The sequence below is a fragment of the Oncorhynchus masou genome, chromosome 25 (genome assembly GCF_036934945.1).
Source record: "Oncorhynchus masou masou isolate Uvic2021 chromosome 25, UVic_Omas_1.1, whole genome shotgun sequence".
NCBI classification, from domain to species: domain Eukaryota; kingdom Metazoa; phylum Chordata; class Actinopteri; order Salmoniformes; family Salmonidae; genus Oncorhynchus; species Oncorhynchus masou.
The window spans coordinates 19,021,542-19,036,877 of record NC_088236.1 but is presented as its reverse complement, the minus strand read 5'-3'; the positions used below and the strand labels follow the sequence as shown (position 1 = coordinate 19,036,877).

Below are 15,336 nucleotides of genomic sequence, written 5' to 3'. Positions count from 1 at the left end.
AATGCGTCACAAAATGCGTATTTTGTCTAGAGTATTTAGTTTTGTTGACAATTGGAAATTAGGCCTGTCATTACATTTTTCATTCAACATGTACTTTACCCGCATAAAAAGGTTGAATGGAAACCTGGTTAGTACCTTGGTTTTACTCTTGGTTTTAGTTCCCTATGGAACTGTCTTCTTAAACCGAAACTACTCGAGGTCTCTTGACGCTGGTGTTCTATCTATACATTCCCGAACATGTTCATGACACGTGCCTAAAACCATTATTTTGAGTGTGAAATCCAATATGCAGGTGTGTTCCAGACCGGTTTGATATGATTCCTTGCTCTTGTACACGGCTCTAGGGCCACACATATGAGTGGCGATAGTACAGTAGGGGAGTAAACCCTTTCACATTTACACACACACACACACAGACAGCGGGAGGGGAGAATTGCACATGGAGAGTGTAAAGAGGGATATGGGAGGCTGAGTATGTACATGAGTTCAATCTATACCTTCATCAAACAAAAACACACTTATTTCCTGTGTCACAAATTCCATCTCCCCTGTGGTTCACTGAAGTGGGTCTGGGGATGGATTTGCAATATGAAACAAATATGAAACAGCTTTCATCCTACATTATATGGCCCAACATGTACTGTACCACACACATCATCAGGGTAATTTTGTGTTTGTTCTATTGTTCTTACTCTCTTAATTGGCAACAGAAAAGAACATGGTCAGCTGTACTATGTTGTTTAATAACTCTCCCACACAAACACATTTCTACAAACACATTTCTATAGCAAGTACTCCCACATAGCTACGCATACTGCACATAATGTAGGCTAGGAGAGGATATTGGCTAACACAAGCAATGCACGTGTGTACATACAGTATATATACACACAAAGACACGCATGCACACAAACACGCACGCATGCGCACACACACATGCGCACACACACACACACACACCTACAGCATTACACATTCAGCGAGTTGTGCTGGCTGGTGTTGGGCAGTCTGTACACATCTCTGTGTGGATGCTGCTCTGAAATGCCATGCCGCCCTCCCTTCTACAACACACTCTAACTAATTAAATATGAAGCAGCAAGTGCAGCAGCAGAGGAGAGAGAGAGAGAGAGAGATAGAGGGAGAGGGAGGGGGGGAGGAGGAGCGGAGATAGAGGGAGAGGGGGGGGAGGAGCGGAGCTAGAGGGAGAGGGGGAGGAGGAGCGGAGATAGAGGGGGGAGGAGGAGCGGAGATAGAATGAGAGGGGGGGGGAGAAGGAGCGGAGAGAGAGAGGGGGGAGGAGCGGAGATAGAGGGAGAGGGGAGGAGGAGGAGCGGAGATAGAGGGAGAGGAGAGGAATGCTTTCATCCCTTATCTCTCTGGCTCTCCACTCCTTCCTATAAACATTCTAAAGGGCTGTGTATAAAGGTAATGGGGAGGACCACACACATCCAAGACGACCACTTCCAGAGGACAAACTAGCTACTGTCATGGAGCCAATTGTGGAACTACTATGTGTAGCAGAGTTCCTTCCATCCCTATCCTCGCCCCAACCTCGGCTTGAACAAGGCGCCCTGTCACGTTCTGACCTTAGTTCCTTTGTGATGTCTTTGTTTTAGTATGGTCATGGCGTGAGTTGGGTGGGCAGTCTATGTTATTTTTTCTATGATTTGGTATTTCTGTGTTTGGCCTGGTATGGTTCTCAATCAGAGGCAGCTGTCAATCGTTGTCCCTGATTGAGAACCATACTTAGGCAGCCTGTTTTCACCCTTGAGTTGTGGGTGATTATATTTTCTGTTTAGTGTGGTTTGCACCTGACGGAGCTGGCGCAGTTGTGGTTTTTGTTTGATAGTGTTCAGTTTAAATAAATAACATGAACAAGTACCACGCTGCTCTTCCACCGACGACCGTTACAGGTCCTCTCAACACATCGACAACAGTCACTCTTTGAAGCATCATTACCTATCGCTCCACAAAAGCTGCAGCCCTTGCAGAGCAAGGGAAATAACTACTTCAAGTAAGTGATGTCAGCGATTGAAATGCTACTACCGCACACCGCTATCTAACTAGCCATTTCACACCGATTACATATGGTCCAATACAACAACTGACATTTCACTGATACTAGTCCAGCCTGATTGTTCAACTCACATCTGTGGCTTCCTTCCTTGTGCTCCGTAAATGTTAATGTCTCTGCTTCTCAAGGACAGTCCACAGAGAACCAGAGACAGTATGTGGATTGAAGCGTAAGCCAATTACACAGCCACCATATTAATGAATCACTTTTTTCCCCAGCACTTTGAACATTGATTAACAATCATAAAATAGAACTCAGTGGGGAAGTATTAAGACATTCATTAGAGAGAAGAGTGGCATAGTTAGATAGGAGAGGAGTGTACCACCCCCATGTATCTCTGTCTCCATCCCAAATGGCACCCTAGTCCCCTTACAGTGACTTGGTCAAAGCAGTGCACTATATATCGGACAGGTTGTCATTTGGGATGTATCGTCTGTGTGCCTTGCCTTGCTCTGCCCTCACGTTGTCTGCTCTACTGTTTGGCAGATTGTATTGTGCTTTTATGAGCAGAATCCTGAATCTTGCATGTTTTCAGCCATGTGATGAGGGGAGAGAAGGGAGGGGGGAGACGAGTGGGCCGGGGAAACAGGAAGACTGTGACAGGGGGGAGATGTGTTTAAACAGCATAAATAGAAAGCAGGAATGATAAGGATGAGAGGTTTATGAAAGAGAAAGTGGAGAAAAGAATTGAAGGAGATGTGCTGTACTGTGCAAACCCTAACTGCATGTTCTGTAAAAGCAGGGCAAATACAGTGCCTTGCAAAAGTATTAATCCCCCTTGGCATTGTTCCTATTTTGTTACATTACAAACTGTCATTTAAATGGATTTTTATTTGGATTTTATGTAATGGACATACATAAAATGTTCCAAATTGGTGAGGTGAAATTTAAAAAATATATTATTTTTTTTACGGAAAGGTGCGTGAATATGTATTCACCCCCTTTGCTATGAAGCCCCTAAATAAGATCTGGTGCAACCAATTACCTTCAGAAGTCACATAATTAGTTAGATTGCACACAGGTGGAGTTTATTTAAGTGTCACATGATCTCAGTATATATACACCTGTTCTGAAAGGCCCCAGAGTCTGCAACATCACTAAGAAAGGGGCACCACCAAGCAAGCAGCGCCATGAAGACCAAGGAGCTCTCCAAACAGGTCAGGGACAAAGTTGTGGAAAAGTACAGATCAGGGTCGGGTTATAAAAAAAATATCCGAAACTTTGAACATCCCACGGAGCACCATTAAATCAATGATTAAAAAATGGAAAGAATATGGCACCACAACAAACCTGCCAGGAGAGGGCCGCCCACCAATACTCATGGACCAGGCAAGGAGGGCATTAATCAGAGAGGCAACAAAGAGACCAAAGATAACCCTGAAAGAGCTGCAAAGCTCCACAGCGGAGATTGGAGTGTCTGTCCATAGGACCACTTTAAGCCCCCAGCTGTGCCCTGGACACCATATGTGAATTTATCTTCAGAGTTCGTACTGTTAGGTGACCTAAGCTGGGATATGCTTATCACCCCGGCCGTGCTGCAATCTAAGCTAGACGCCCTCAATCTCACACAAATTATCAAGGAACCTATCAGGTACAACCCTAAATCTGTAAACACAGGCACCCTCAGATATCATCCTGACCAACCTGCCCTCTAAATACACCTCTGTCTTCAACCAGGATCTCAGCAATCACTGCCACATTGCCTGCATCCGTAATGGGTCCGCGGTCAAACTATAACCCTTCATCACTGTCAAATACTCCCTAAAACACTTCAGCAAGTGGGCCTTTCTAATCGACCTGGCCCGGGTATCCTGGGAGGATATTGACCTCATCCCGTCAGTAGAGGATGCCTGGTTTCCTCACCATCTTAAATAGGCATGCCCCATTCAAAAAATGTAGAACTAAGAACAGATATAGCCCTTGGTTCACTCCAGACTTGACTGCCCTTGACCAGCACAAAAACATCCTGTGGTGTACTGCATTAGCATCAAATAGCCCCCGCGATATATAACTTTTCAGGGAACCAATATTCACAGTCAGTTAGGAAAGCAAAGGCCAGTTTTTTCAAACAGAAATTTGCATCCTGTTGCACAAACTCTCCAACCTCCTCCCAGCTGCCCACTGCAGTGAGGCTAAAAAACACTCACCACTGAAAAATCTACGATAATCATTGCAGTACGCATTGTTCCACGGCTGGCCATGCTTTCCACCTGGCTATCCCTACCTCGGCCAACAGCTCTGCACCCCCCACAGCAACCCCTCCCGCTTCTCCTTCACCCAAATCCAGATAGCTAATGTTCTGAAAGAGCTGCAAAATCTGGACCCCTACAAATCAGCTGGGCTGGACCAATCTGGATCTCTTTCTAAAATGATCTGCTGCAATTGTTGCAACTCCTATTACTAGCCTGTTCAACCTCTCCTTGGTATCGTCTGAGATCCCTATAGATTGGAAAGCTGCCGCCGTCATCCCCCTCTTCAAAGGGGGAGACACTCTAGACCCAAACTTTTACAGACTTATCCTGCCCTGCCTATCTAAAGTCTTCGAAAGCCAAGTCAACAAACAGATCACCAACCATTTCAAATCCCACCGTACCTTCTCCAATATGCAAACTTGTTTCCGGGCTGGTCATGGGTGCACCTCAGCCACGCTCAAGGTCCTAAATGATATCATAACCTCCATTGATAAGACAATACTGTGCAGCCGTCTTCATCAACCTGGTCAAGGTTTTCGACTGTCAATCACCGCATTCTTATCGGCAGACTCAACAGCCTTGGTTTCTCAAATGTCTCGTGTTTAAATAGTGGCCTGGTCAGACATGAATACTGTAGTCAACAGTGGAGGCTGCTGAGGGGAGGACGGCTCATAATAATGTCTGGAACATAACAAATAAAATGGCATCAAACACATAAAAAAACTTTGTTTGATACCATTCCATCTATTCCGCTCCAGCTATTGCCATGAGCCCGCCCTCCTCAATTAAGATGCCACCAACCTCCTGTGGTAGCCAAGCCTATACATCAAGCCGCTGTGGTAGCCAAGCCTATACATCATGGCGCTGTGCCTGGGGATATATACACTACATACAGTGGGGTGCAATGTAAAGGCATTACACTGATGTGTGCAGAGGGCTAGGACGACAAATACATGAGGGGCCCTAATCGAGAACATGAGTATGGTTACCTGACCTGGAAAAATTCCAGGCCCTAGTTAAAAGCTATAGGGTATATAGGCTAGAACTAGGGCCCAGAGTTGTTCCTCATCAGGTTGTCAAGAAGGAATACTGACCCTATACATGATATTAAAATAATCTTTGAAAGACAGAAACTCGTAGAGTTCAGCTCCATGAGATAGTGCCTGGATGTGTCTGTCTGAAGCGTCTCTCCTATCTGTGTCAAGGAGCAAGCCTTCTGTGTTCTGGCCCTGGGTGTCTCAGTGAATAACAAGTGTCTCAGGGACACCAAATGAGGCTCTTAGAGTAATTTGGAAAAAGAGGGGCAGTGTATTCCTCCTCACCCACTGAATCTCACCACTCAGATCATCTCTTTGAGAGGATGATCTATTTCTGAGACACCACAAATATCTCCCGTATCCATCTCCCTCACTGTCTCTTTCTGAGACAGCCCATCTTCCTCATTCCCGCTCTTACCTTCCTCTCTCCATCTTCCTCAGTTTCTCTCTCTTGTCTTCTCCTCTGAACTGTTCTCTCTCCAATACAAGTACACCAAATCGAGTGAAATGGAGTTGAAACAACAAACATCAAGTTGACCACTTAGCGCCTTAGTTTCTTGTCCTCACTTGTTCACTGTCTCGGAGTCAAATGGAAATCTCAGATTTGGCAGGCCTCCCAAGTCCCTGCTGGCTGTTTTCTCAGTCTCACTCTCTACACTGTGGTTGTTAGGTGATTAAATGAATGTTTGTCAGAGTCCGTAAGAAATATTGCTTTGTAATTTGATTAAACCACAGACACCAGATGTAGGAAATCACTGGGTAGTTAAAGCCTAGTGGAGTTCATGTGTATTTTGTGTGTGCAGATAGTCTGTCTGCATCCCAGATGGCTCCTGACTCCCTACATACTGTACTACTTTTGATCAAGGCCTGTATAGGGAAAAGGGTGCCATGGGGACGCAGGCTCAGCCCGGCTAAGCATAACATGAGAATCATGAGCGCCGTAGCTGCCCAGACAATGAGTATTCGGTGTTAGTTCCTGACCCGCTGTATCCTGCGTTCCATCCAGCTTTTCCGCCTGCCGTCGGAGCAACGGTGACATGGGTGTAATTACTCAGATCAATGAGGTCAGGCAGCCTCCCTTGTATCACTGCATGTATTATTACAGTTCAGCCTCGCTCTACAGGCTGTAATCAGAGTAATTACAGCAGCCAGAACGCAGATACCTCTCCTCTGCACTGTAATCCCTGCCATACAGAGAGAGAGAGGTTTGGGTGAAAAGGCTGGTGGCTTAATTAAGAAACATTAGTACTGAGATTTGCTGAGATTCAGACAATAAACACTAGGTGTCAGGCAGACAATTACCCCTCTGTCAGACGTGGCTGTAGGTTCAGCCCTAGGGCACTGTGACTGAGTGATACCAATGTGGCGGGCCAAATGGCACCCTATACCACTATATAGGGTGCAAGTTCGGATGCAGCCATCCGAAGACTAATGTACTGTATCCTATGGGAATACAACTATAGGGTGTTGAACCAGCTATTCCTCATATTTATACCATGGCAGCAGAAGCATGTCAGGCTTGCAATGTGGATGTAGAATCCTAGAAGTGCAGTAACAACCAAACTGGGCTAATGGTGACTGTGATGGAGTGAACTCCACTGTGCTGTTCCTGCTGTGGTTAGTATTGCACGCTGCCTGGTATGATGGGTGAAGCCATGAAATGACATTGTACCACAGATTCAACAGTTATGTCAACACTTCAGGAATTCTATTGAGTGCTATACCCAACTGTTTAAGACATAGGATTCCAAAAGTAGAAGGCCGCTGAAAACATTAAAGTGAATGTCAGATGGTGTCAACACGTATTTGTATCATAGTTTCCTTACAAATCAAATCTCTAAACATTTGTCATGACAATTAATGTTTAATATGGGATGTAAACTTGAATGAATGCTTAATAAGTATGTGCACAAATCAAAACAGACTGATTTTTTAAAAAGAAATGATGCTGATGTCAACTTGATGAAGAGGCAGCAGAGCAGTGGTCCCATCAGGGAGTGATTTAGGCGGGCATTTAGAAAAACTAATCTCTACCCTATGTACCCTAAACTCAAACTACACTGGGAGATATTAAACAAACAAATTGGGTCTTATGAGACAAGCCGGGAGGATTCAGAATACACAGCAGGTTAAATAGATTTTGGGAGAAAAGATAAATCAATTCACCTTTTGCAATAATATTCCTCCGAATTCTACTAAAAGACCTAGTGTAGTCAAGTGTACACGTATTCCAATGTTACCGGGCCGCACACATTAATATTTTGTTGCACAGATCAGTCCATTACCTTGGGTGTATGGGTGGGCCTCTGGGCTGAAACCACCCTGTGTCTGCTCTGCGCTGCAACACTCCTGTCAAACCCATTCTACTGATGAAACCTGCCTTAGTCTAGCCAAGGAAGATTAACAATAGAAAATAACAGAATAGAGGAGACTGTGTCCTGTCTGTCCTTAATGTTTTACCGTCATTCTAGCAGTACATACAGTGGGGTGAACAAGTATTTGAAACACTACCGATTTTTGCAGGTTTTCCTATGTACAAAGCATGTAGAGGTCAGTAATTTTTATCATAGCTACACTTCAACTGTGAGAGACTGAATCTAAAACAAAAATCCAGAAAATCACATTGTATGATTTTTAAGTAATTCATTTGCATTTTATTGCACCTTCCGGAGACAACAGAAACCCCACCTCTTCAAGGAATACCTAGGATAGGATAAGTAATTCTTCTCACCCCCCCCCCCCTTAAATGATTTAGATGCACTATTGTAAAGTGGCTGTTCCACTGGATGTCAGAAGGTGAATTCACCAATTTGTAAGTCGCTCTGGATAAGAGCATCTGCTAAATGACTTAAATGTAAATGTAATTGCATGATATAAGTATTTGATACATCAGAAAAGCAGAACCTAATATTTGGTACAGAAACATTTGTTTGCAATTACAGAGCTCATACTTTTCCTGTAGTTCTTGACCAGGTTTTCACACACTGCAGCAGGGATTTTGGCCCACTCCTCCATACAGACCTTATCCAGATCCTTCAGTTGTTGGGGCTATCGCTGAGCAATACGGACTCCCTCCAAAGATTTTCTATTGGGTTCAGGTCTGGAGACTGGCTAGCCACTCCTTAGTTTCCCTGGCTGTGTGTTTCGGGTCGTTGTCATGCTGGAAGACCCAGCCACGACCCATCATCAATGCTCTTACTGAGGGAAGGAAATTGTTGGCCAAGATCTTGCGATACATGGCCCCATCCATCCTCCCCTCAATACGGTGCAGTCGTCCTGTCCCCTTTGCAGAAAAGCATCCCCAAAGAATGTTTCCACCTCCATGCGTCACGGTTGGGATGGTGTTCTTGGGGTTGTACTCATTCTTCTTCCTCCAAACACGTCGAGTGGAGTTTAGACCAAAAAGCTCTATTTTTGTCTCATCAGACCACATTACCTTCTCCCATTACTCCTCTGGATCATCCAGATGGTCATTGGCAAACTTCAGATGGGCCTGGACATGTGCTGGGCAGGGGACCTTGCGTGCTCTGCAGGATTTTAATCCATGACGGAGTAATGTTACTAATGGTTTTCTTGAGACTGTGGTCCCAGCTCTCTTCAGGTCATTGACCAGGTCCTGCCGTGTAGTTCTGGGCTGATCCCTCACCTTCCTCATGATCATTGATGCCCCACGAGGTGAGATCTTGCATGGAGCCCCAGACCGAGGGTGATTGACCGTCATCTTGAAATTCTTCCATTTTCTAATAATTGTGCCAACAGTTGTTGCCTTCTCACCAAGCTGCTTGCCTATTGTCCTGTAGCCCATCCCAGCCTTGTGCAGGTCTACAATTTTATCCCTGATGTCCTTACACAGCTCTCTGGTCTTGGCCATTGTGGAGAGGTTGGAGTCTGAGTGTGTGAACAGGTGACTTTTATACAGGTAACAAGTTCAAACAGGTGCAGTTAATACAGGTAATGAGTGGAGAACAGGAGGGCTTCTTAAAGAAAAAGTAAAAGGTCTGTGAGAGATGGAATTCTTACTGGTTGGTAGGTGATCAAATACTTATGTCATGCAATAAAATGCAAATTAATGACTTAAAAATCGTACAATGTGATTTTCTGGATTTTTGTTTTAGATTCCGTCTCTCACAGTTGAAGTGTACCTATGATAAAAATTACAGACCGCTACATGCTTTGTAAGTAGGAAACACTGCCGATTTTGCAGGTTATCAAATACTTGTTCTCCCCACTGTACATAATATGTGTGGTAAGATATGTCCTGAGTAACATGGGTTAGTTGTCAGAACTACTTCTCTGTATACATCAATGATGTCGCTCTTGCTGCTGGTGAGTCTCTGATCCACCTCTATTCAGACGACACCATTCTGTATACCCCTGGCCCTCTTTGGACACTGTAATAACTAACCTCCAGATGTGCTTCAATGCCATACAACTCTCCTTCCGTGGCCTCCAACTGCTCATATATGCAAGTAAAACTAAATGCATGCTCCTCAACCGATCACTGCCCGCACCTGCCCGCAGCATCACTACTCTGGACGGTTCTGACTTAGAATATGTGGACAACTACACATACCTAGGTGTCTGGTTACTGTAAACTCTCCTTCCAGACTCCCATTAAGCATCTCCAATCCAAAATTAAATCTAGAATTGGCTTCCAATTTCACAACAAAGCATCCTTCACTCATGCTGCCAAACACACTCAAAACCGACCATCCTACCGATCCTCGACTTTGGCGACGTCATTTACAAATTAGCCTCCAACACTCTACTCAACCAATTGGATGCAGTCTATCACAGTGCCATCCGTTACCCACCACTGCGACCTGTACACTCTCGTTGGCTGGCCCTCGCTTCATACTCGTCACCAAACCCACTGGCTCCAGGTCATCTACAAGTCTCTGCTAGGTAAAGCCCCACCTTATCTCAGCTTACTGGTCACCATAGCAGCACCCACCTGTAGCACGCGCTCCAGCAGTTATATCTCACTGGTCACCCCCAAAACCAATTCTTCCTTTGGGCCTGTTTCCTTCCAGTTCTCTGCTGCCAATGACTGGAATGAACTTTAAAAATCAATGAAGCTGGAGACTCATATTTCCCTCACTAGCTTTATGCACCTTTGTCAAAGCAGCTCACAGATCACTGCACCTGTACATAGCCCATCTGTAAATAGCCCATCCAACTACTGTCACGTTCTGACCTTAGTTCCTTTATTATGTCTTTGTTTTAGTTTGGTCAGGGCGGGAGTTGGGGTGGGTAGTCTGTTGTGGTTTTGTTTGGCCTGGTATGGTTCTCAATCAGAGGCAGGTGTCGTTTGTTGTCTCAGACTCATACTTAGGTAGCCTTTTCCCACCTGGGTTTTGTGGGTGACTATTTCCTGTTTTAGTGTTTTTTCATTCACCCTCCTTTACCTTACCTTACCTTATTTTATAAAAAATCTGAACATTTACCACGCTGCACTTTGGTCCTCACCTTCCACCATAGATGATCGTTACAACTACCTCATCCCCATACTGTATTTATTTATCTTTCTCCTTTTGCATCCCAGTATCTTCACTTGCACATTCATCTTCTGCACATCTACCATTCCAGTGTTTAATTGCTATATTGTAATTACTTCGCCACCATGGTCTATTTATTGCCTTACATCCCTTATCCTACCTCATTGGCACATGCTGTATATAGACTTTTTCTACTGTATTATTGACTGTATGTTTGTTTATTCTGTGTAACTGTTGTTTTGTGTCGAACTGCTTTGCTTTATCTTGGCCAGGTCGCAGTTGCAAATGAGAACTTGATTAAATAAAGGTAAAATAAAAATGTTACAGGGAAACGGTGACCTTCAGCATTCAGTCACTGCAGATATTCAGAGCTGCAATAGGGTCCGTGGCATTTCTCTCCATAGGTGGCTAAAGTACATATAGTACTTGGCTAAATTAGAACAGCGTTACCAGACATTTACTTTTGCTTGGTCAGCTTTGTGACTTATGTAGATGTTCCAAATATCTAATCCCTGTCCAGAAGCACATACAGTAGGCTAGTCAGGTCAATTAGGAAAGACTTACCAGGGTCAATTTACGGTAGTCAAATCCAGTTAAAGTGTATTGGTCGCTACACACATTTGCAGATGTTATTGCAGGTGCAGCGAGAAGCTTGTGTTTCTAGCTCCAACAGTGCAGTGATAATACTTAGTAATACAAAACAATACACACAATCTCAAAAGTAAAAAGAAAGAAATTAAGATATCAGTTTAATAAAGTTTGGGCAGCTTTAAGGGAATCCATTCTTCTAAGCAGATGTGACTTGTCCATTCATTGGCTAGATTCAGTGGTCAAAAGTAGGACTCAACAGTTAAGCCAGCCATTCAGACTCCCAGACAAATACACAACGCAGAAGAGATTGGGGCTGTTTGTCAGTCAGAGGGATGAAATGGTTTTACACTCGAGGTCCAAACTCATCTGACAACCAATCAGTCAGTGATTCTGAGGCAAAAGTGATGTGATGCCACACCACCATTACATCAGTGGGTTGTCTAGGCTATCTACGGGTAAAACGGTACACTAAAGCTCTGGGGGATTGCTTCCTGAAGAGCCATTAACATGTCTCGACATCTGTCATAGAGTAGAAAACATGGCTCTTGGGCCTCAGTCCAATAATATGTATTTGACACTGATCAATTTGATTTATGCTGTGTGTTAAAGAGACCATATGACTGAAAATGGAAAGAGTGGGGAGAGGAGAGGGTGAGAAACAAAAAGAAATCTAGTCTGTCTGAGGTTGAGGTGTAAGAGAGCGCTCAATGCCTGCACAGTGAGATCAGTCTGTGGGTGACATGACAAGCTGAAAAGCTCAATCTTGCAATGTTACATATTACAATATTCAGCCCACAGGATTAAGTGACAGCGCTCTGACACATCTGGCACTGTGAAAGGTGTGAGGGCATGACTCATGGTTCTTCAAGGAATATAATCACCAAATCTGATGTGTTAGAGATGAGTCATAAACGTTGTGTCATCCCTAATTATAGATCTTACAACAACAAAAAAATGGACCTAATTCAGGCACGCTTCATGCTGTTTTGGTGTTTATTGGTCACATACACATATTTAGCAGATGTTATAGCAAAATGCTTGTGTTCCTAGCTCCACAGTGTATCACGCCCAATTATAGGTATTTCAAAACTACAATTTGACCAAACTCAGGCACGTTTCTTGCTGTTTTGGTGTTTAAATAATAGTGTAGAATACATTTTCTGGCACACTGTTAGATCCCAGAGCCTGTTCGTTGGAAAGCTTAACAGTTGAAACATTTAAAAAAATGTGTTGTTGCCAACCATGCTACATGCCATTTACAATCAAGGGTTTAGGATTCAATGTTGTGTGCAGTTAATTGGTGGCATTTCATATGCCTTTGCATGTCAGATCAAACACTCCTAAGTAACTTATCTAAAAAGTATAAAATACTAATAACCCCCTCTAGGCTACTTGGCTTCAAGAAGCTTGGTAGTAGGAGGTGTAACGCTCAAAGAAAAATACAGTAGTCTACAGTACATAAGGAGTGTACAATTAAACCGCTTATTTTACTAACTCTTATTGCTCAAACCATGATGCCAAAAAATCCATAACAGCATGTTCTGTTGCCAAAAAAAGCTGTTACAAATTCCCAATGCTGTCCAAGGACTTGGAAAGATGCATTATCATTGTTGCCTAATACAAATAAAATACAGTAGAGGAATATAAATTACAGGAAGGTAGCTATGACAACAGATTTACCCTATCAATGAAATTAAAGAAATAATTGCAATGTAAATACTTTTGTAAAGCAGATATTTGATCACAACTCCACAGCAGTAAACTGGGAAACACATATTATAGGCTAGCATTTGTTTATAATTCTAACTTTAGTTTCAGCTAGTTTGCGATTACTGCTCGAACAATTCAGCGGAGTCGCTACTTCGCCCGGTAAACGCGTCTACATCAGTACCGTGACATGCACCATGCATCCCTCCAGTTATTATACCAGAGAGCTACCGAGGAGCTCTGGCCCCTGGGCACTCACCTAACTTTTGCGGCCACAGAAGATATTGCATCGGTCCTTAAAGTCTTCCTTTTGGACCCGGCAGTTCCCATGCTGAAGTGGAAACGACACAAGATAAAAGCCAGATCATTCCACTGATGGGCGATCAGATATGAAGGAAGAAACGTCCGTAGAAAAAACGGAGGAAAAGCGGAACAATCACACCTGGAGGAAAAACACCCCTTTCCCCTGAGTATTTTAACCAGTTTTGTTATTTCATACTCATTAAATTTCAATCTATAAAGCTCACGTTAAAGATGGAAAGCCTGTAGTGTGTGACTGCGAGCGCATCAACAGCAGATGCGCGCGGTTGACTGCCTGCCTCTGCGCTCAATTCCTCATTGATTCAACTGAAGCGGAGAGGAATGGGCGGACAGGAAGGAAACGACAGCCATAAAAGGACTACACCCACCCCCAAAAAAATAAAATAAATAAAACACACACACAAGTAACAGAATGATATGACTGTAGCAGGTGAGGGCTGGGTCATTCAGAGCCGTCTATGGAACATACATAAGTGTGCTGTTTGAATAGAACAGCCCTAAATATTGTCAAAGACCCCAGCCACCCCAGTCATAGACTGTTCTCTCTACTACCGCATGGCAAGCGGTACCGGGCTATCTGCGTTGTGTCCCACCCACCACCCGCAAACCCCTCTTTTACGCTACTGCTACTCCGTGTTCATCATACATACATAGTCACTTTAACCATATCTACATGTGCATACTACCTCAATCAGCCTGACTAACCAGTGTCTGTATGTGGCCTCGCTACTTTTACAGCCTCGCTACTGTGTATATAGCCTGTTTTTGTACTGTTTTTCTTTACTGACCGATTGTTCACCTAATCTTTTTTGCACTATTGGTTAGAGCCTGTAAGTAAGCATTTCACTGTAAGGTTGTATTCGTTGCAGGTGACAACTAAACTTTGATTTGATTTTATATGATTTGGAATAGTGGCATTTTGGTTAGCTAACTGATTGCCATGAACTGTTCATTTATTATGAAACCAGTTGCAAGGACAGTGAGAATAAAGACTGACTGGAAGAAAACATTATCACATTATATACTCTAGATTGAGTAGCCTACTTTCATTTCCACTTTTGCTAAGAGGTACTCAATAGGCATGACTCATATCCCATTGAATTGTGCATCCTATGGCACAAGTATTATTTATGAAGAGGAAGTAAGTCAGCCCTTGCCTCAAAACAAAGCCTGAATCATCATCTATCTTGGTGACTTTGACATCAACACATTATATACCGAGATGACATCATCGACCAACCATACCAACAGCTCTTTCAGCACCATGGACAGTATCTATGATGGAAAGGCAGCATGTGACAACAATGTAAAAAAATAAATACAAAAAAAAAGGCACCCTATTCCCAATATAGTGTACTACTTTTGACCAGAGCCCGTCAAAAGTAATGCACTATATAGGGGGATGTGCCATTTGGGATGTGTCATGTGTCTTTGGATCCACAGGACTGACGGGTTGCTACTGAGGACAGCAGAGACTCCCAGACAGAGACTAAGGGATGGGTAGAGAAGTGGAGAAAGTATGGTTCAGTTACACACACTTGACACTGAGACATCAGTGTGAATTTTTCCCATGCCTGCTGAAAAGCAAGAAGGAAATTAATTTATTGAAAATGAGATTCATTTCTGTTTTGTCTATTTTTGTGTGCGAACCACCCTTCAGTTTTTGAAAGATTGTAGAGGAAGAAAGTAGCGTGAATGTTTTTCCCATTTTTGTAGAAAGATTAGAAAGAGTTTCATGTGGACATCATAGAGAACACTAATGCTAGAGCACATTTGGACATCTGACCGTGCAGATGTACTTACTAGCGAGTCCTCTTCAGATTTGCAGACAAAAGAGGAAGAGTTCAGACAGTTTCCTGGGGGTGTGTTTATTAGTACAATGGGCAGATAGTGGGAGAGAAATTCAGACCACAACA

At 43.5% G+C, this 15,336-nt stretch overlaps 1 protein-coding gene across 1 annotated transcript in view; it reads right to left on the bottom strand.

The window, feature by feature from the left end:
• LOC135513598 (NMDA receptor synaptonuclear signaling and neuronal migration factor-like) overlaps positions 1–13,712 on the bottom strand; it is a 36,547-nt gene extending 22,835 nt beyond the window's left edge. Inside the window, exon 1 of the mRNA XM_064936481.1 lies at positions 13,359–13,712. Coding sequence (XP_064792553.1) covers positions 13,359–13,429 — 71 coding nt within the window. The 5' untranslated portion in view covers positions 13,430–13,712. The remainder of the gene's footprint in view (positions 1–13,358) is intronic.
• Positions 13,713–15,336: the final 1,624 nt, after the last annotated feature.